The following is a 21,836-nucleotide window of genomic DNA, read 5'->3' on the forward strand; positions in this document are numbered from 1 at the left end:
TAAATTAAAACTTATATAATTAAAAAAAAACAAAAGATAATACTAAAACAAATATATCCACAAGTAAATAAGTAAAAAAATTACATTAAATTAAAATTTTCAATCTACTCTTGTAGTAAAAAACTAATAGTTATAATAAAGGTTCACGCTAATAGATAGACAAATGAAAACATAACTTAGTGAATTACCTTTAAGCTACAATAAGTTATTTAAAATGTTATAGATAGAAAATAAATAAATAATTATTGATTGAGTGCTCCTACTAATATGCATTCTAGTTAAATTACTATTTCCCTAATAAAATTATTATATTGTGGTTTAAATAATAATTTTGTTTTACAGTTTTAAAAAACCTTGAATGTTTACTACAACTTTATCTTTTCTATGAGTATTATATAACATTAAGAAGGACTATAAACCCTGGAAAAAAAGAATCTGTCGTCTTAGAATATTTGTAATTGCAATGGTATTACCACGTTTATATCTGATACCCTTTTCTCAATTGTTACTGCTTCTCTATCTTACAAATGCAAGAATCTAACCTACCAGTAAAACTGAAGTATAAGAAATTATTTCGAACTAGCATAATTAAAAGTGGAAATATAATATGTTTTATTATAATTAAGTTAGTTGAGTTTTTGAACGGCCGGTCAAATTTTATTTTGTTCAAGCAAACCGAGTAACGTTTGACCTAGATCTTGGCAGCTCACCAACTAGAGTATGGTACCTGCAGGCGTTTGGCAGTTTTCTCTCAATTTTCCTCCCTCACAATTATCTACGAGACTTTAATCGGTAAGATGAGATAAAAATAAAACTAGATGAGGAAAAATGTAGTAGAGAATTTCTGAATTAAAATATGTTTATGCGGTTATTTAGCGGAAAAGTCTTTCATCCAGTAATATTTTACAATGAATACTGACTGGACATGATATACGTAATTCATATTCTAAAAATTTCCGTAGCGTATTACCACGGATCAAGCCTCAAGGCTTCTGTAGTGAATAAAATTAATAGCAAAAGGAAAACCACTACAATTTAGTTTTACTGTAAAATATGTTCTGTTTTACTAACTGCATATACTATGATAATAAACGAATAAATTTTAATAATAACTTATAAAATCAAATTTCAAATAATAATGCAATATAAAAAAAATATGCTCCTTCATTGTATTTGCAATTATTATTAATATTAATAAAAAATTGGTTGACAATATAAATTTCCAAAGTTTTGCTCACCGCTTACTGTGTGTTACGTTATATAAAAAGGAAGAAAACCTGGAAATTTTAATATTATTTTTAAAACTAAAAACTGTAAAGCTGAAATCGATCTGATTTCAGCTTTACAGCAAAATCAGATCGAGTGCAGATGTGGTTTTTCAATGATGGTGCACCTGCTCACTACTGACGTAATGAAATCGTTTAAATAACACATTTAGGAAGCAATGGATCGGTCGAAACGAACCAATAAACTGGCCACCTCGATCTCACGTAAACGTAAGATTGACATAACCACCCAACCCGTACACTACATATTTTAACATTTCTTTATTTCGCAATATAAAAAAATATAATTCATATAAAAAATAAGAAATAAATATATGATGGAATTGTAAATTATTTTACTACTAAAATAACAAGCCTAAATGTATTATTAATATCCTGTTTCTACAACAGATGTTTAGAACTGGAAAACAATTAAACATAACTAAAAATAATAGGAACACTCCATTTATAATTCTCCAGTAATATCTATTCGCAAACAAATGGCCGAACTTAATACACTTTGGTCAATAATACGTGACTGTATTAAAATATACTTGAATATGAAATTATTTCGACCATCATTTGCGAATAAATTATCGGATGGAGATACGGTATATTATTCTCTCACGTTTTATTAACTCGATTTTCAAATGATTTGACCTTCTCATGAGTATTGTTTTTAATTGAAAGTACAAGTTCATGACCAAAAATCTGATATCTTCTGAGCTAAGGAGAATTCTCATTTTCCTTAGCGTGAGTTTGAAAAGGAATCCACGATAAGGGAGGGATGATATCGCGTGTATCATCCCGAATATTTGATATCATACGAGATCTCCTGTTGGAAATAAAGTTAATACTTCAACTTTAAGAGAAGGTATTACGGAACGTGTCTGGATGCAGCAAGACGAGGCTCTAACTCATTTTGCTCTTTGAGTGGGCGATTTCTATATTCCAGGCCGTTGGATTGGCCATGGGGTTTACAAGCATCATCGGCTCCATTGTAATGGGCGATATGCGGTTCTAACCTTACCGCATCTGAACTCATCGTCTGGAATAATCATGACCTATGTATTAAAATGTCGATACCAAAAAATTAAGAACTGCATAACTAAGTGGATAGTATTCCGAACCAGAATGCCGGCGATGCTTCGTAACATGTTAACAAAAACACAGAGAAGCATGTTTCACCGGTTTCAGCAAGACGGTATCCACACACATCTACTGGATAAATAATTCAAAAATATATCAGTATATAAATGCTCAAAATATGTAATAATTTCACCAAAAAAAATGTTTTTTAGGTGTATGAAGAGTTCTTTGATAAACTGTATATAGATATATATTTAAAGTGTACTTTAAAGAACTGTAAACATAACGATGCACTTAAGTCTGATTCACTTGTGTTACGTCATTATTAAATAAAAATATTATTTTAACTGGGTAATGTTTACCGTAATTAGTCATACATTCATATTTATATAATAACGTATGAATAATTGTAAAAACAATACTCGGTATGACGGTACCATAGTATCAAAGCCGCGATAAAAGTATATGCCGAAAATAATTTAATAAACGAGCAATGTGTAGAGGAGTTCATAAATTCACTGTCACAACCACGTGTCAAAACACTGAAACAGTTCAGCAAATACACCAAATCTGTTTTTTCCTTAAAAAAAGAGGCAAGAAAAACAAGAAAGGTCAATAAATCAAGATAGACGAATGGGGAACCAGTAAACGTCGTAAGGAATGACTTTGCAGACAAATATAGAAGTGGGCTGTCCATGTAGTATTAGTATTAGCAGTATTTGAGGGTCGAAATGGATGTAGGATGGAAGAAGTGAGGTGGAGAGGGAATAGGATGAGGATGAAGGTGACCGAAGCAGTAATAGCATCAAGATGAAGGACCTAATGAGGGCAATGTAGTGTGCAAGGCCTCGAGCAAATTGCACAGTCTACTTCAACCCCCGCTACTCTTGTGCGCTGATTGCAGTGGACCCTTTCCTTTTACTGTATTGTCCCATCTAGTCACGGCTGCCAGCCATCTCCGCAATTCTACCCCACAGTTTCTCTTTCGCATTCTCTCACCCTACTTCTCTCTCACTCACTCTCTTTCTTCTTCGAATCTAATCTACTTTGCATGACTTCCTGCTCTTAGAAAGTGATGGTCTCACAACTTAGCAACTTGTAGACCTAATACTGTCAGGTTATTTATACCGACAATGGTAGAAAAACGATAGTTATGTAATATAAACAAAAAAATATATTTATAAAAACAAAATCGTAGTGAAATCGAGTTTAGAAACTAACTTTTTACCGGTAAAATTTCTACTCCTCTATCGGATTAAACAGGTCTAATCATTTATTAAAACGAAGGCTAAGAATACTGAAAAAAAATGTAATTGTGGTTTCAACATTTCACATTTGGGTTCGCTAGATGACGCGTTCCAAAGATAAATTTTCAACTTATAGCATGGTAAAAAAGTTTGTTTTCTTTTATCTTGGACAGATCAAAGTTGAAAATTAGCAAAAAAAAATTAACATAAAAGAACTACACATTTTTATTCATTTAAATGTATCCATTAATTAAAATGGTAATGAAGAATTGTAATTTTATCTTAAAAGGAAAAAAAATTATTACACGAATATAAAAGTGCATTATACAACGAGCTTATAATGATAGCTAGCTATTAATGCAAGAATGCTAAATAAGTTTACTTGGCGAATGTCATAAACTTCGCAAAAGTACATTAATGGTCATTATAGAGAGTTGCACACCGTATTTATTCTACGGTTGAGAAAATATTGCGATTATTGATTTAAATCAATGATAGAATACACTGTTTATGAATATTTTTAAAAAAATTCCATAGATTACATTAAAGAATACATTTCCGTGGCAGTAGTCATAAGTTCTGCCTTTTTTTAATATCGATCGGTATTAAAGACTTTTCTTCCTCAAAATCTGATATAATTAACAAAAGGATAAACAGTGCGATATAGAAACTTAGTTACCTATTGGTGTACTTTCAAATCAAGCTCTGCTTGCTAATTACTTTATTTTTTTTTTTTTTTTGCCTCCGGAATTAAGGTATTACTTCAGAGAATTAATGAGAATGATTTATATGAATGTAAATGTAGTCTTGTACAGTCTCAGATCCACCATTCCTGGTACCTGTGGTTAATTGAACCCCAACCAGCAAAGCACATCAGTATCCGCTGTCTATTATTCAAATCAAAATAAAAGCAACTCTTACTAGGATTCGAACCTCAGAGCCTTCGATTTCGAAAATCAGCTGTTGAACGAACATCTTTTTTGTGACGACAAGTTAACCTCTAGACCGGTCCATCGGGCTACAGCTGATTTTCGAAATCGAAGGTTCTACGGTTCAAATCCAAATGAAGGTTAGTTATCTTTTTATTATTCAAATTCATATAAAAGTATAAAACTTTTACTGGGCTTTGAACCACAGAAGCCTCGATTTCGAAATTAGTTAACGAATTCACCACTAGACTGACCTGTTGGTTGCTTGCTAACTACTTAATTAAATTAACTGATTAATTAATTAATTGTCGATCTAAAGTCGACAGTAGGATAAACAGAAATGAGACTTTTAAATATGTTACAACAGAAGAATGATAGAAGTTGACAGATTTTAAATAAAGAATTTTTTTTAAGACAAAAAATTATATTTGTCATATATTTGGATTGTGGACATATTTTAGATTGGTGAACGGCATATTTATCAGACGACCTAATTTAATTAATCAAATTAGAGAATTTAAAGTAAATCAACTACCCTAAGGTTTGCGCATCGTCAAAATTGTTAATTTCGTTTCGCAAAAATTTTTTGGTTCGTTGATTCGTTTAACTATTTCACTGTTTCAATGATTAATTAGTTATCCTTTGCGTTATTAATAAGATTTTTTTAAATTTTTGTTTGCTTTTTATTTTATGAACTATTAATGTTTCTTGGACTCACGTTTGTATATGTAACCGTAAAAGACCGATATCTGACAAATATCGATTGATATTCTCCGGTAAACGTCGATACATACCAAATAGGTCGGAGAAAGACCGAAATATTTCCTTAGGACCTTCGCTGGTATATGTCAACAAACACAGATGAGCTGTGGTGAAGGTCGAAACTATAACTAGAAATTAAAAAAAAAAAATCACCAATCTCTAAGATAAATAGAAACCCTCGTAGAAAAAGTAAGTTTAAATTTAAGCCAAACATAACCTATGTTCGTTTTTTTTTTTAACCTCGTTTAATTATCGTTAAATATACAAATAATATATGTTACTCTCCAACATTGAAGGAAATTAATCAAATTCACTGCATTTATAAAAAAATATAATCAAATTTTCAGCATTTTATAAATTGAAAGGGCAAATCAGGAATGGTTGAACAATAATAATACAATTAACTCGTCAGATCAAATAAATGCCCTTTGTTCCGTTTTTTTATTAAAAAAAACTTTCACTACCAGTCCATGCTGAATGCAATGAATTCCATTAATCGTCTTTAATGGAGATAACATACATATCTGTATATTTAACGTCAGTCGAGGTTAGCGAGTGTAGGTTATGTTTGGGTTAAATTTAAACTTCTTTTTTTTACGAGGGTTTCTCGTAATCTATTTACCCTTAAAGATTGTTATTGTGTGATTTTTTTTTATTTTTAATTATCGTTTCGACGCCCACCAGAGTTTATCTTGTTTTGTTGACATATACCGGCGAAGGTCCGAATATAGGTATAAATAATAATATAAGCAAATATTTCGGTCTTTCATCAACTTATGCGGAATGTGTAGAGTACTGACATTCTCTCTTTCGGTCTCTCGGAGAAAGACCGAAAGAGTACTTTCGGTCTTTCTCGGTAACATATATACATATAAATATTTATTATATATTCATGTATACTGTATAAGATATGTATAGATATGCATTTCTTTGAAGGATTTCAATGGAAATCCCTCTTTACGTGTAATTTTTTATATTCAAATTTACTTAAGGTTCCGATAAAATGGAAAACATTGAAAATTAAACTTTGTGGCAGAAAAAAAAAATTGTAGAATAAAATATGTATTATAAAAAAAGGACGACTTAAGATTAAAATATACACAACAAATAATTAAAAATGTATAACGTATCGTTATCCATTTATTGTAAATATTCCTTAATTAAAAAATATCATACAACAGAACGGAACAGACAATTATATATCATGACCCAAAAAATCTATTGATTTCAAATAACCTACTTTTATATTAGAAAAGATAAAAAAATATATAAAGCGATAATGATGGCAACAGCTGAGGAAAAAAGAAAAGAAATACATACAGTAACACAATTTTAAAAATAATAATAATAATATCAGTCATTATGTATTGAGTGTCACTTTGATCTCACTGATTGGCCCGCATTGTGTCTCGGTAGTGATTTCAGAATTCTACGTTGAGGCCGGAAAGAGGTTGTAAATGGGTGGTAGATAGATAGGGATCGAAGCTCCTTATTACATCGTCAAAGAAACTTGAGAAAACCAGTCACAAAAGGATTGAATATTCAAATGATATGGTGGGGGAAAATAACAAGCAACAAAATAGAAATTTATATTTGTAAAGTATAAAGTGGAAGGAGAAAATATCCTTTTACGTATTATGTTTCTAAACATATTTTTTTCTTTTTTGTAAGAAAACTCCAAGAAAATTTAACGAGACTGCAAGAAACATAGATCATTCAATGATTCGAATATCATCTGTTTAATTTTAAAATGTTCCATTTCTTTCGTAGAAAAATAATAATATTAAACCTGTTTCTACAATATTTCACAACGAAAAATTGAAAAAAAATTTAGTTATTTATTAAAAGTTTAAAAATAATATGAAAAAATTGAATTAAAAAAGATAAAAGATTCAGACCAGGACTTAGGAAACTAGGTGAGCAGCACTAAGTTTTTTTAACATTTTTATTTCCTGTTTGTTCTTCAAATAAAAACTTCGGATCAGTTTAGCTAAACTGCCCATAAATAGAACTTCCCTATGATATTATTTACAATGAAAATAATACGATAAAAAACACATTTGCGATCACTGTCTTAGTATTTGAAGAATACTGCACTATTCTTCGATTACATAAACCTATACTCTAAAGACCTTTTAAAAAACAATTTTTTGTATTTCGAACATAAAAGTAACCGAAATAATTGTAAATTCGAGTTTACTCCGAATCAAGAAAATTAGAAATGAACTCTAAACATTACATACGCAAATCGATCTTAATAGCCCTCCGGGTCAACTGGACAGTACATTCATCCCTGTCGCGGACACGTACGGTACCTAGACTCACATCTAGATCGTCAGTTGACCTGAAAGGATCTCGTCAGAGAAGAGCAGACAACTGAATGCAAAATTTGCACGAATGTAGTGGCTCCTTAATAGATGGCCACATTTGTCCTTGATAAATAAATTGTTGTTTTTTAAGGTTTTCCTAAAATTAATATGGAGGTATGAAGCACAAAAATTGGGGATTACTTGTAATAATAACGTTAAAATCATCCACCGGTTTCAAAACGAGGTGATTAGAATGGTATCAGGGGCTCCGTGATTAGCCAGGAACGATAAGGTGCACAGGTATCTTGGGACAACCACATGTTCGTGAGGAAACACGGAAGTCCAAGCAAGGAATACATATCAAAGCTAGAAAACCATGTTAGTCTAGTATGTAAACTGTAACTGTAACTGTATGTAAACCACCAGGTTAGTCTAGTGGTGAACTCGTCATCGCAAATCAGTTGATTTCGAAGTCGAGAATTCTAAGCTTCAATTCCTAGTAAAGGCAGTTACTTATATACGGATTTGAATACTAGAACGTGGATACCGGTGTTCTTTGTTGGTTGGGTTTTAATTAACTACACATCTCAGGAACGGTCGATTTTGTTTTTTAACCTCCGGGACCACCGTTAGGTATTGCTTCAGAAGATGAAGCAATACGTGTGTGAAAATGCCATGCCTGACCGGGATTTGAACCCGGGACTTCCAGATGAAAGGCAAGGAAGCTACCACTCGCGCCACGGAGGACTGCAGGAACGGTCGACTTGTGATTGTACAAGACTACATTTCATTTATATTCATTGGTTCCGGAGGCTAAACAAAAAAAGAGAGAAGCTAAATAGACTGTAGAAAACGATTTTTCAAAAAACCTATTTTTTAAAAATGGCGTAGCCTTAGATCTCATAATATGTTGTTTTTTTTGTAAAATTATTTGAAAATACAAAGAGAAAAAATAAAAAATCTCCTTGAAAGTCAACATCCACTAATGTCTAATAATCCTCGAAGGTATTAAAATGGAGCAACATATTTTTTAAGGTTCGTTTAAAATAAATCCATCATAATTTCAATTTGGGATTTCAAATAACATTTAGATTTACACATTCATTTTCCTTAATATATAGTTTCATCATTATCAGTGATCCTTCCTTTCATGTCTGAGAGCTGGTGATCAGATTCATATCCCGCTGACAATTTCCTGCCATAGCTCACGGTCTTCTAACATTCGAATCAATGTTCCAAACGTTTCTCTAGTCGCCTCTTCAATTTGGTTCAGCCATCTTTTCAGCGGTCTTCCACATGACCTGCTGCCTTCGATTTTTCCCTGTAAGTAAAGGATGTGCTGGAAACATATTGCGGACAACCTCCTCTGTATATCCAGTTCGTTAATAATCGAATTAATACATGGTTTTAATAAAGTATAAAAACATAATACAGTTTATTTATTTTATTTACTAACTGAAGGTGTTTAAAAGCAACAGATTAAACTGTGCTTTCATAGATACAGTTAGCCAAGAATTTGAATATTAGGTATAAAAACATATATATTTTTTGAAATACTCTAATTTTTTTTAGCATTATCTTAGAATGGGATATTTGAATAAATTTTTATAACATAAAAAAATGTTATAAGTTAAGAGTTTGAGCATAGAAAAAATGAAAAGAAAACGAAATTGATGAAAACTGGAAAGGCTAAAAAACCCAGAATATTGAAACTAGTTGTAAAAATTTATTTCATTATACAAGAATGGAAAAAACAGAAGACTAGAGAAGCGAAAATGAAATAAAAATCAGGGGAATGATGGAACGGAGGTTATTAAATTGCATTACGCAAAACTAAAGATCGGGTCTTTTTTTACAACTATCGGATAAGAAACACACTCCCCGCAGCCAGGTCTGTAGACAGAGCTCCCCGCCATAGTTAAATCAAACAAATATCAAGAAGACAGAAATTATAAAAAATCTACGTAAAAATATTAAGGATCTAATGACTATCCAGCAAAAACCATTGGGAATGAGAATATAAGATAACGATAAGGATGGATGGAGTTATAAGAAAAACATCTGATCACAGAAGGTCACGAAACAAGACAAAAACCCACACTCAAAGGTATGCAAATGACATCCTCCAGTTACTGTGAGTACATTTCCTATATAATCCCCCAGGAAATCGGGTTAAATTTACCCAGGTTGGAAATAACACATTACTGATCATAGATTGGACGTAGAGAAACTTAAATATTGTACTGTAACAGAATGCGTTTCCTCCACATATTAAAAAAAAGGAAGAATACACTAAAAAAAAATAATTTACTAACGAGTAAAATAATAGTTGTAAAGTTTGGACTTAAGTAAGAATGATAAAAACTGAAAACGAACGTCAGTTGAAAAAGGATTAAAATGCTAAAGATACAAGTTTTCTCAGAGAGAAAAGAAATGAGAAAAAATCGGAAAGAAAACATTTTTAACAATAAAATTATGTTTACATGAAAGTGATTTATATACATAAGGAGGATGGAAGCTTTGTTTAGATATGTATCAGAAAGAACAGTAAAAGAAATGGATAAACAAAAAATAAAAAGACAATGTGGCTATATCAACATGAATAGAAGGGTTAGAATACTGAAGAGGAACAAATAAAATCGACAAAGCAGAAAACCGAAGATGAAGGAACTATTTATCTTTTCAGTAAGATAATTCGATAAAAATAAAATAACAAGAGGTTATTTACCAAGAGTTCAATAAATTTATTCAGCAAAAGACATTACGTATAAACATAATTTTACATCAAAAAATTACAACTGAATAAAGAGAGAGGTGAATTTTTTAAAGAGATTTAGAACCAAAAGGAATCACGAGAGATACATTTATTTATGAAATTAAGCTCAAATACATTACTCTTATGCACTTTTGTGAAAGAGATTGTTTTCAAAAGGATAAATGGAAGGAAATTGTATATAGAAAAAGAGCGAGAGAATAGAAAATAACGCAAAGAAGAAAGGGCTGTAACGAACGAGTTGGTTACAAGAGGATAGATGCAGCATCAATCTAACTTGTACATTGCAACACTATCAATTCAGCTCCCTACGGAAAATAGGTACTGAGAGCAAAGATGCTGAGCTAAAGAGAAGTAAAGGCGCTCGAAACAAGGTGCTGCGGTGGTACTTTAACACCTCGATGTCCTATTCTTATCTTATACTCTCTCTCTTTTTCTCTATTTCACTCATCTCCTTAACGTTTTTCTACTTCTTACCACTAACTCTTTACAACTTATAGTGCTTTAAGACCGTTACAACCTTCCCACTATAATTTAGTAACTGCCCTTTACAATCTACTGCTTTGTATTTCTCTCACACTTTTGTTAACGAATAGATACAATCGATTATTTATATGAAATATTTGTTATAATCGACTAGAATCATTTAATAGAAAAAAACATACAAAAAAAATTACATAGAATTTTTTTATAAAAATTTAGTCAATTCATTTTAATTTACTACTAAATATTAACATAATAAATTCAAAACACATAAAAAATACAGTTAAGTGAATAAATGAGATCACTTTTTAAAAATGTAATACAAACCAGAACAAGTTCGTTTCGCTTTATAAATTTATTTAAACTTTCTAATCAGTTAATGAACTGAAACATAGTTAAGTAATTACTATCACTATCTGCCCCCAACAATTTTTAAAAATAAAACTTTTGTTTAAGAAAATGTATATATATATATTCATTTTAATTACGTTGTGTCTTGGCCAATAAATCTGAAAATTAATAACTCTCTTTATAAATGTAATAAAAAATCAAGGTTGGTCTTATTTTAGTACATAATTACTTTTTATGATTATCCACGGAATTTCATTAAATAACTAAATTTTCAGTATAGTAAAACAAAAAAAAAAAACTACAGACAGTATCTTCTTCCTGATAATTTGGTTTTACAAAAATGCACCTTCATTTACAATGTTATGTAGCAGAATGATAGCTCCATTTCGATAGTTCAGTTTCAAATCCCGGTCAGGGATGTCATTTTTACTCCCTACAAAAATTTTCCATCATATGCGCAAGCATAAGATGTTTTTAAGTTTGTTCAATTAATTAATAAAAGAATTTAAAAAAATGTGTATTAAAGAGATCAATCAATATTTTATTAATCACATTTTTTAATTCAGCCAATATAACGAATTAACTAGATTTTATATTGGTTTTTATTTTATTTTAAACAATCGTTCCTGATTTTTATTATAATATTAATCATTAGCTATTTGTTTGAAAAATTACCAAAATTCAAAGATCGGTGGAGATAATGAAAAATGGGCACAGTTTTAAAAATAGTTTCATAATAATCAAATTAAGATAAAATTGTGATTTTTTTTTTTGTTTTCTTTCTTTTTACTTCTTTGTATTAGAAAGTATTGCAATCACGAAAATTTCGGTTTTCAGATTTCAACGAAAATACCCATTTTGACCATCCCTGAATCCATTTCGAATAGTTTCGGCGTGACGTTTGTACGTACGTCTATCTCGCATAACTCAAAAACGATTACCCGTCGAATGTTGAAATTTTGGGTTTAGGACTGCTGTAATATCTAGTTGCGCACCTCCCTTTTTGACTGAAATCAACTGGACGAAAGTCCAAAAAAGCCAAAAATCAAAAAAAAAAAAAAATGGATTTTGAACTTTTTCTTAACTGTAGTAATATGATTTCATTAAAATAAAAACTTAAATAAAATAAAACGTATATATTACAAGGTTAATTCAATTAACTAGTTAAGTGGTTTTAAGTTACTTCTTTATGTAATCGAAATTATCAGAAATTTAATCGATACTTTTTAATTCAATAATATACATGTTGAGGTGCGTTATAATCCCAGACGTAATGCTGCAACCATTTTTACTTATGAAATTACATTAAATCCTAACTTTATATTTACATTTTTAATAATAAAATTTTATAGCATGTACCTTTTACAACATATTTACTTTAACATGATGTGATCACAAAAACCGTTTCAGTTAAACAAATATAATAAAATGTTTAAAATTTTTTAAAGTTTTAAAAAATTTTTTTGAAAACTGTCACAATACAACGGTTACTGCGATATTGCCACAGGCAATACGATTAGTTAAACGGCAATCTTATGAATATTGTTATAAAATATACTTAAAAAAAGTGCAACCTAATCATGGCACTCGAAATATAGTGGTTATTATAGATTATAATTTAGGCGACATCAATTAAACACTGATTAAAAAAAGGCTGATTTTTTTTTTGGGAACGATAATTACATTTTAGTTACCTTCATTTTTTGGTGAAATATAAATTTTGACCGAAATACTAATTACAATTTATTTTTAGAGTTTTTTTTGTATTGAATATGTAAATGATTTATGCGCTAACATATGCACAAAATATCAAATAGTTGGACCTCACTGTATTAAGAAAACTATCTTAAATTATACCTTAATAAGTAATTCTATACACTGACGTATATTTAAGAAAAAATGTTGACACTACTCTTTTTCTGAAAATTACTCATGATGTCAATCATGAATTTAATTTGTATGGTCATTGATTGATCTATCTTAACATGAATAATCTATATCAACAAAACAATTTATCCTCACTGGTTGGCTCACGCATCAACGCACAGCGCAAACCACTATAAGTATAAACTTGAAATTTCCCACGTAGCGTTCTATAGGAGTATCACCCACTAAGAAAGAATTTTTCAAACTTTATCCCCTAATGAGATGAAAAGGGGTTATTATATCTCCTAGATATGGGATTATTAATTTTCTAACAGTTTCCATAGTAAAAGAAATATAAGAAAGTAAAACGATTAAATTTTTTTTTTCTTTAATGAATATCTTTATATCGATTACTTTAAATTTAAAATACTCTAATTAAATTTCACACGAAATAAAAATGGTTGTAGATATCTTAGAGATTGATGGGAATATGGTTCCTAACGAAGCGGTCCACATCCGGAGTGATGGAGCTTGCCTGTTCCGATCCACATATTTTCTAATTTATGAAACAGTTGCGGAAATTCAAGAAGAATGTTCGAGCCCGTATTGTTTAAAACAGAATCAACCGACTTATATTCCATCTCTGTACTTTCAAATGATTTCAGATGTTTTAAACCCAGACGAGACTCTCCACTAACCCGTGGAATTTCTGAGTATCTTAGATCCACCTGGCTTGCCAGCCTATAGGCTTTCCCTCAAAGTGAGAGCACCTATGATGTTGCTTCGAAATCTCGATCCAACAAAATTGTGTAATGGTACCAGACTCCAAGTGAAAGTCCTTCACAGAAATATGATACGAGGCGACTGTGTTCATCGACTATGCTGATGAAGATACTATTTTCATCCCTCCAATTCCACTTATTCGATCTATTTTTATCCCTCGAATTCCACTCATCCGATTATCAAATTTCTTTTAAGAAATTACAGTTTCCTCTTAAGCTGTGCTTTGCTATGACTATCACCAAGTTTCGGGAACAGTCATTAAAGTTAGCAGGCATTGAATTAAAAGAGGACTGTTTTCGCACGGGCAGCTGTATGTGGTTTGCTCAAGAATGAGCGTCTCTTGATATGTGGTACTGCTACAAACTGACAGTACAACCACAAATGTAGGCTACAAAGAAGTTTTAAAGTAGAATCCAACTGAAACCCAGACAAATGTAACACATTTGAATACTTTTTTGCTTCTTACAATAAATTCAAAGTGCTCACTGCGAAATATTTTATTATTATTATTACTGTATTAGCTGGAATTAGAAATTTTAGCGAACATTTGTGGGTTTTGAATGTTTATTTTTGTCAGTTGATATTATATTGTCAAAAGTTAAAAAAATATGCCTCCAGAAATGAGAAGTAACTTTTCTTATTGCTCAAAATTTACTAAAGGAATGAGAGTATCTCGGTTCTCGAAACAACTGAAGTGCGTGGTTCTCGGCCAAGACCAAGAGACCAAGAGATCTTCAGCAGGAGAGTATCAGAGCTTCTACGTCAAAAACAAGAGGTTCTACGCTCTTGACGAAGTTTTTTAATAAAAAACATACGTCAAGAACAAGGGAAACAATGTAAGAAAGAAAGCTTTTCAGGTTTTAAATTTTATAAAATAATACTGATAAGTATTACAACCATAAGGATAACGAACAAAGCGTGGTCCAGGAAGGTTTAGACGGGTCCTAACCAGCTAGAATAATTAATATAGAGAAAATAACCATTTATCCGCACCCTGATAAATTTCTGTATTAAATTTCCTGTAAGATACGAAAAAACAATCAGAAGTATTTTCTTTTTTACAATTTTAAATTCATAAAACTTCTACCTTTCCGAATAAAAAAAAAATTTACACCTCAGAAATATTACAGTAATACTTAAATTATAAATATTAAAAAACTATTTTCAAAATAATATTCGATAATCAAAACATACCTGAATGGTGTACTCGCGACAGAGGGGCTTGAATGAATTAGTGCCGCAGACAAGAAGGCGACCCGGTCCGATCTGCGCTAGGATGCGAATGTAATTTTGACAATTTTCCTGAAACAAGCATAAAAATTTAAAAAATCAGAAACTTTATGTGTAAGTTATTAATATTTTAAATGTACTAATAAAATGTTACATAATTGGCAAAACTATCTAAAAAAAAACTTCATATTTCCAACATAAATAATCATACTTATATTAGCAGGTAAACTATTTTTTTTTTTTTTATCCAAATAACTTACATATACTTGGAAACATAGTACTGCAAAAGTTTTATCTATTAATTTACACAGTATGCAGTTGAAAATCATGATGTCCGTTTCCCAATCAACACTGACGACGCATTTACAACATGAAATCTTTTCCTCAAGGATTACAAATATTTGTAAAATTTAGAAAAGTCTTATACAAAAATAGCATTATTACAACAAGATTAATCATTATTAATTCTGAAATTCCACCCAAACATTTTCTTGAAAGTGAAAAATGCTTTAAAAAGAAGTATATAAAAAATAATGAAAAACATAATAACTGTTTTTAAAGAGACTTTAATATTTTTTACGGTTGAAGTGTGTGTAAAGTAAAAATGTAACAACTGTACCCTCAACTACATATAACAAAATATTATTTTAGCGTCTATTTTAGAATATAACAATTTTCATAAACATTATTAAAAAAGAATACTTTTTTAACATTTTAGTCAATTTTGTTAATTTTTAACGTTTTTTAATAAAAAATTTTAATTTTTTATTTAAAATATTAAAAAGCCAATGAAAAGTACGCTTTCATAAGAAATCAAACTATTAACAAAAATTACACAAAAGCGGTAAATCTATATTGTGATAAAAATCAGAATATATAAATGAGATGTTTAGAGATTATTATTGAGCATGAGCTAAGACTCTCTAGCAAGCGGAAATAAATATTATTATAATTTTTTTAAATATAATTTTCTAAAGATATTTCTTAAATTTTAATTTTTTTTGAAAAAAAAAATTTAAAACAGGCTATTAAAAATTAGTATTACATTATAAATACCCAACCTAGGCATTGATGCGACAAAAAATCTTACAATTCGTAATGATAATTTACGTGTGGAAGTTCCTTGATGCGGTTGCTATGTTCAACCGATACCAGTAGTTTACTTAAGGGAAAGACTTCTACCCCGCTGCTGTCGGAAGGTAACCTAGAGGTAAATGACTGACCACCAGTCAATTAAGGCTCCAAGCGCTTTAATATGGTGGACATTTACTTGCTGGCATTCAGCGACTTAGGCGTGGCAGCGAATTGTTGTCTAGACCAAGTAAATTTTTATTTATGGGTATCATATATATTTTTAGTAGTTGACGGGATGCGCCTACCCATTTTAGTAAATATATGACAAGTGAGCGGTTGGGACACGTAGGACGGTGGTATGAATGGCACCGCGATTAGTCCGCTCACGCTGTTAGGTAAGTTCTAGGAGCTATTTAGGACACTGGTCGCTAAACCGTTTCGAGGCTCAGTAGCCGTTTGTAGCGCAGTCTTATGCTTTAGGGCGACCGAATGGGGTGGTGGCGGGAGAAATGCCAAGGAAAACAATTACTGCATCATCCAGATGAACTCTTTCTACAGAATAAAATAAATCATAATTGACGAATTTTATAAAAATTTAAGATTAAACTTAAAAAAATAAGAACCTGAAAAAATTATTTTTTGAAGTCGGTTAGTAAATAAAAGTTTAGTTTAATTTAATGTTAGTCGAGTGTTATGTCGAGGAAGGTTTAAACAATTCATGAACTTAATTTTAATAATTATCCATATTTATTATTTTAATAAATATCCAACCATAGGGTAATTAATCCATGAAATAAATACACTTAAAATATGGTTGATGAATTATTTCCTCTAAAAAATCTTTAAAACTACTTTTTTAAGTTAAAAAAAAAAAATTAGATTCTCGACTTGAAATATTTTAACAAAAAGGCAAAAGTTTATATAGAAAAATATTATAAAAAAGAAATTACTAGAGATTTAAAAAATTATTAGAAAAAATCTGGTGCATTGATCATTTGTTTTAAATAAAAAAATTATGTAATAATAAAATACATACATATATAACATCAAAAAACTACATCGATTTCATTAACGTACAATCAAATCATTCTTCACATGTAAAAATCATTTTATGTTATTTTTAAATATCCTATAATCATAAACCAGATGATGCTGGAATGAAATTAATAATAACAATTAATTTTAGTAACCTATTATACTCTTATTAATAATAATGATACTATTCATAACAGAAGCTAATGAAATTTTCCCTTTTTCTTTTATAAAATCATATCATTAAAATTGTAATTTAAAAATAACAATAATTAATTTTCATTAATATATAAATACTTTATTATCTCTACTTAATGAATATTTATTACAAATTAAACCGAATAAGCTCAGTCGAAAACAACTGCTTTAATATAATTAATATTCATGATCATCAAATCAGATTAAAAAAGAAAAAAGAACTAAAACGTTTAAAAAAATAATTCCTCGATTAATTTTTTTTTTGTCATCTATTATTATTTAATCACACATAATGTTCAAATGATTTAAATAATGTATAAAAACAAGAATCAACTCCGCTAATTCTAAATTATTTATCCAAAGTAACCGCATATACTATTTTAATACTTTTTATTTTATATATAAATTGCATGTCTGAATATATGGTCATATATCCTGACCTACAACATTTACAAATTTTAAGGCTAACTTTTTATAATATCTCGCGTGCTTGATTTTTTTATGGCTAAACCGGGCACGCAATTCCAGTATATGTGTGTTGTATTTATATAAATGTTAGTATTTTTAAAACATATATTATATTTTCTTAAACATAGATGAACTGTACGACAAAATAATTATTATCGATGATTTAAAAAAAATCAAAATTATTTACGCAACAATATTTTACAAAATATTAATAAATTTAGAAATTCATACAAAATAATTTTTATCCTAGAATAATTGTACGTGAAATGAAAGAACAACACAAACAGTTTTTCCTATTAGTGTTCAATTTGAATACCATTCGTCACACGACACACATCCAGCCGATACGACAGTTCATCACATACTTTAATCAGCAAGTCTGGAGTAATTGATGCGACAACTGCTTCAATCTTGTGTTTCAAATCAGATAGGTCAGCTGGTAACGATGGCACATACATTTGATCCTTTGTAAATTGCCAAAGAAAATAATCGCACGGGATCAGATAGGACGAACGTGGAGACCGCGGCAAACAAGCTTTGTCATCTGGTCCCTTGCAATCGATCCAGCGGTCATGAAGAATTTCATTCAACCGATCATCTACAACGTTATTTCAATAAGGAGGCGCACCATTTTGTTGCCAAATAAAGTTCTGTGGTTCGTATTGCAATTGAAAAAAACAGCCATATTTGTAGCAAATAGAGTTCATTCTAGACACAATTGCTTCCGCGAAAAAGAACGGCCCGTAAACTTACCGTCAGGATATGGCACAAAAAAATATTCAGTGTTGTTTTTAAATACAGTCTGTGGTTTCAATTATTTTAAAATAATCTACGAATGATATTGCCACTCGGGGGATCACAACGTAACTTCAAACAGAACGAACGTTGAAGGATAATTACAGATTCACACTTTGCAAACTGCAAAACAGAACGCTTTCTGTTGGGGGTCACCATATTTGCTATTAGCGCTTTGAAGCGGAAGGCACAGAAAGCAGTTTATGAGTGTTAGCTCAACTAAAACTTTTTGAGTTGCTCTTTCATTTGATGTATAATTAATTAATTAATTTATGTGAAACTTTAGTAATATTACACAACCTTAAAACCCCGATATTCATTTCGAAACACAAGGTATAATCATGAAAAATTATACTACGTTTTATAGAAAAGAAAATTAAATAATTTTTTATCAAGATTTATACAAAAAGTTTAACAAACTAGTAATTCAAAACGGTAAATAAACAGAATCATAGAAATTTAAAATAAACAGACATTCGATAAGTAAGCTACTTCAGTGACGAAGTGGTTTACGGGTTTGAATTCCGAACAGGCAAGGAAATTTTTTTCATATAATATACAATTTTATATCTATACCCTTTCGGCTTATTAGGTGAATTATTAATCAACAATATGTCCCAGAATTCGCCGTACCCCATCATTGTAATTAACATGTTGCTACTGTTTTAAAAGTTGCGAAAATTAGTTTCCTCAAAAATAACTTTTTTAATGCGACTCGTATTCCTACTCTGTTTTCAAAGTGCATGATCATTTTTATAAATAAAATTTTAAAATGAAGTCATTTCTACTAATTTCTACGAATGAATTATCGGATAAATCTGTAGAACAGGGTGTTCCAGCTTAACGTTTTGATGGTTTAAAAAACGTATGATCAACGTATTTCACAGTCGGCGCAACATCGATTTTCCTTTTTCATTTTATAACGTAATAACTCACACGTAATCAAAGATACTACAACGCAACAACTTTCAGACATTAATGCAATGTGTACAATACTAGCATGGCCATGAACGATAAGGAGAGAAATTTCCCAGCGGTCTTTACTTTAGAGATATCCCTCGTTGTTCATTTCGTCCTTCAAGTGCGCGATATCTTAAGTTAACGATTACTAAGCCGCTGGATCGGTCGCAGCCTCATTGCAAATAGCCGCCAAGAACCCTTATCATACAACTCTTTGTGGGGAATAATCAAGACCTGTGCAACTCAACAAATGCAAGATATGCAACAAATGAAGAATTGCTTAATATTGAGAAGAAGCCATTTAGATCATATCTCCGTAGATGCTTAGCAACATGTCAAGAAAGTTGTGGGGACGCATAGCTCTGTGCGTTTAGCACGACGGTGTACACACTCTGATCGGTAATTGATAAGTAATCTAAGTACAAATTTATATAAATATGTACTAAATCCACGTATTGTCAATGTACGGAGACTTCGACAATATGTACAAAAAAAAAGTGTTTCTTAAATGTTGAAGCACATTTGAATGATTAGTTAGTCACTTCCGTATTTATACTACATAAATGAAAATGTACTTTTATTTTTCTATGTATTGATTAATAATATTTAAACCGGTAGGTAAATATAAATTAATTTTAATGATGATGAGTATGGTTTCGGGTATAAATTTATCCATAATGTACGATTATCGATTGGGAGTTGGTTTTAAGTCGAAACCGTCATGTATCGTAATTTGCAGCGCTATCTTTATACAGTAAGTCTCATCATAAATAATATTTCGCCAAAGTTAGATACGTGGTTTCTTCATTAATTTCATATTTTCTTTATCAATATGTACATTTTAAAAATAATTTATTATCTTTTATTGCTGATGCATATTCTTAATATACCCAGCGATTTAAAAAATGGTTTTGTTATTTCACAATTTTCAAATGTAAGTTTTAAGTAAAATTTATGAAATATAAATTTATATAATTAAAAATTAATTATAAAGTAATTTTTTATAATTAATCAAATGTAATTAAATCAAACTTTTCATGCTTTACCAGAAGACAAATTTATCAACAACAAAACTTTTCGAGAATTATTATATAGAAAATTATTACATAGTAATATGTACTTTTATGTTACTCGTGCGTTAAAAAAAGATTTACGAGTAAATCTTTTAAAATTCACAAAAAAAAATTTTATTTTTATCAGAAGACAAATGACGAAATTATTCTTAGCGAGCGCAATTTACACAATCTAAATACAATTTATGGGTGTAAACTGCTTAGATTAATTTTTTCATTTTCACGTTACATTAACGTTTCGTATACAAATTAATCAAAAGTCTACTGTTTTAATGTAAATCAAATAATAAATTCTTGAATTTGTAACCAGTCATTATCACAACTACAATATTAGGAATCGCAATCAGATGTATTTAGTTTTTCATAAAATTGCTATTTTCAGTGTAATTCAGTATGTATAAGAAGAAAAACTGCTAAATGTATTTTCTATCCTTTTTAAGAAGTTACAGACTAATAAATTAAAATTTTAAGCCAGAATAGTTTATTGTTAATTCTATTTCACAGTATTGCAGAATATAATGTAAAATCTGAATTTTATGGTACTCTTATAACGTGATTTTAATAGTATGTTTTGTACGTATATATATATATTATAAATCTAGTGGTGTCTGAAAATCAATTACTATTTCACGCAAAAACTACTCAACAGATTGAACTGAAATTTTTCATGAACATAGTTTTTTTATCTGAAAAGAACATAAGACTATTGTTACGAAATATATTTCACCGTTTCAAGATGGTGGCCGTTTCAATGGTGTGCAGTAAAAACCGGATTATGTTCTTTGCCGATAATCAAATTTCCTAAGGCCAAACCGTTGATCAAATTGAATTCGGAGATCACATGCAATATTTGAAAATAAATTTTCTATTTCTGTCTTTCATGATAACTCTTTCGGTTATCAAAAAAAGTAGCTTTAAAGCTACTTTACAGTTTAAAAAAAGGATATGGATTAGTAAGTAATCCTATTTTTTTTAAATTATATATACAATTTATGGAAATAAGTTAATATAAAAAAATCCCTTTCGGCACGCCGGAAGGCGTAGATAGATTTCATCGGTGCTATGTAGGAAATAAAAAAGATGGAAGCTTTTTCCACCCTAAGTTAAAAAAAAAATTCAAATTTACTCAATACGACAATGGTTGCATGT

The 21,836-nt window shown here is 30.0% G+C and overlaps 1 protein-coding gene across 1 annotated transcript in view; it reads right to left on the minus strand.

Annotated features, from left to right (window-relative positions):
- LOC142320865 (semaphorin-1A-like) overlaps positions 1 to 21,836 on the minus strand; it is a 465,152-nt gene that overhangs the window by 177,207 nt on the left and 266,109 nt on the right. Inside the window, exon 4 of the mRNA XM_075358842.1 lies at positions 15,052 to 15,159. Within this exon, the coding sequence (XP_075214957.1) occupies positions 15,052 to 15,159 (108 nt within the window). The remainder of the gene's footprint in view (positions 1 to 15,051; positions 15,160 to 21,836) is intronic.

The sequence above is a fragment of the Lycorma delicatula genome, chromosome 3 (genome assembly GCF_047948215.1).
Source record: "Lycorma delicatula isolate Av1 chromosome 3, ASM4794821v1, whole genome shotgun sequence".
Classification (NCBI taxonomy): Eukaryota; Metazoa; Arthropoda; class Insecta; order Hemiptera; family Fulgoridae; genus Lycorma; species Lycorma delicatula.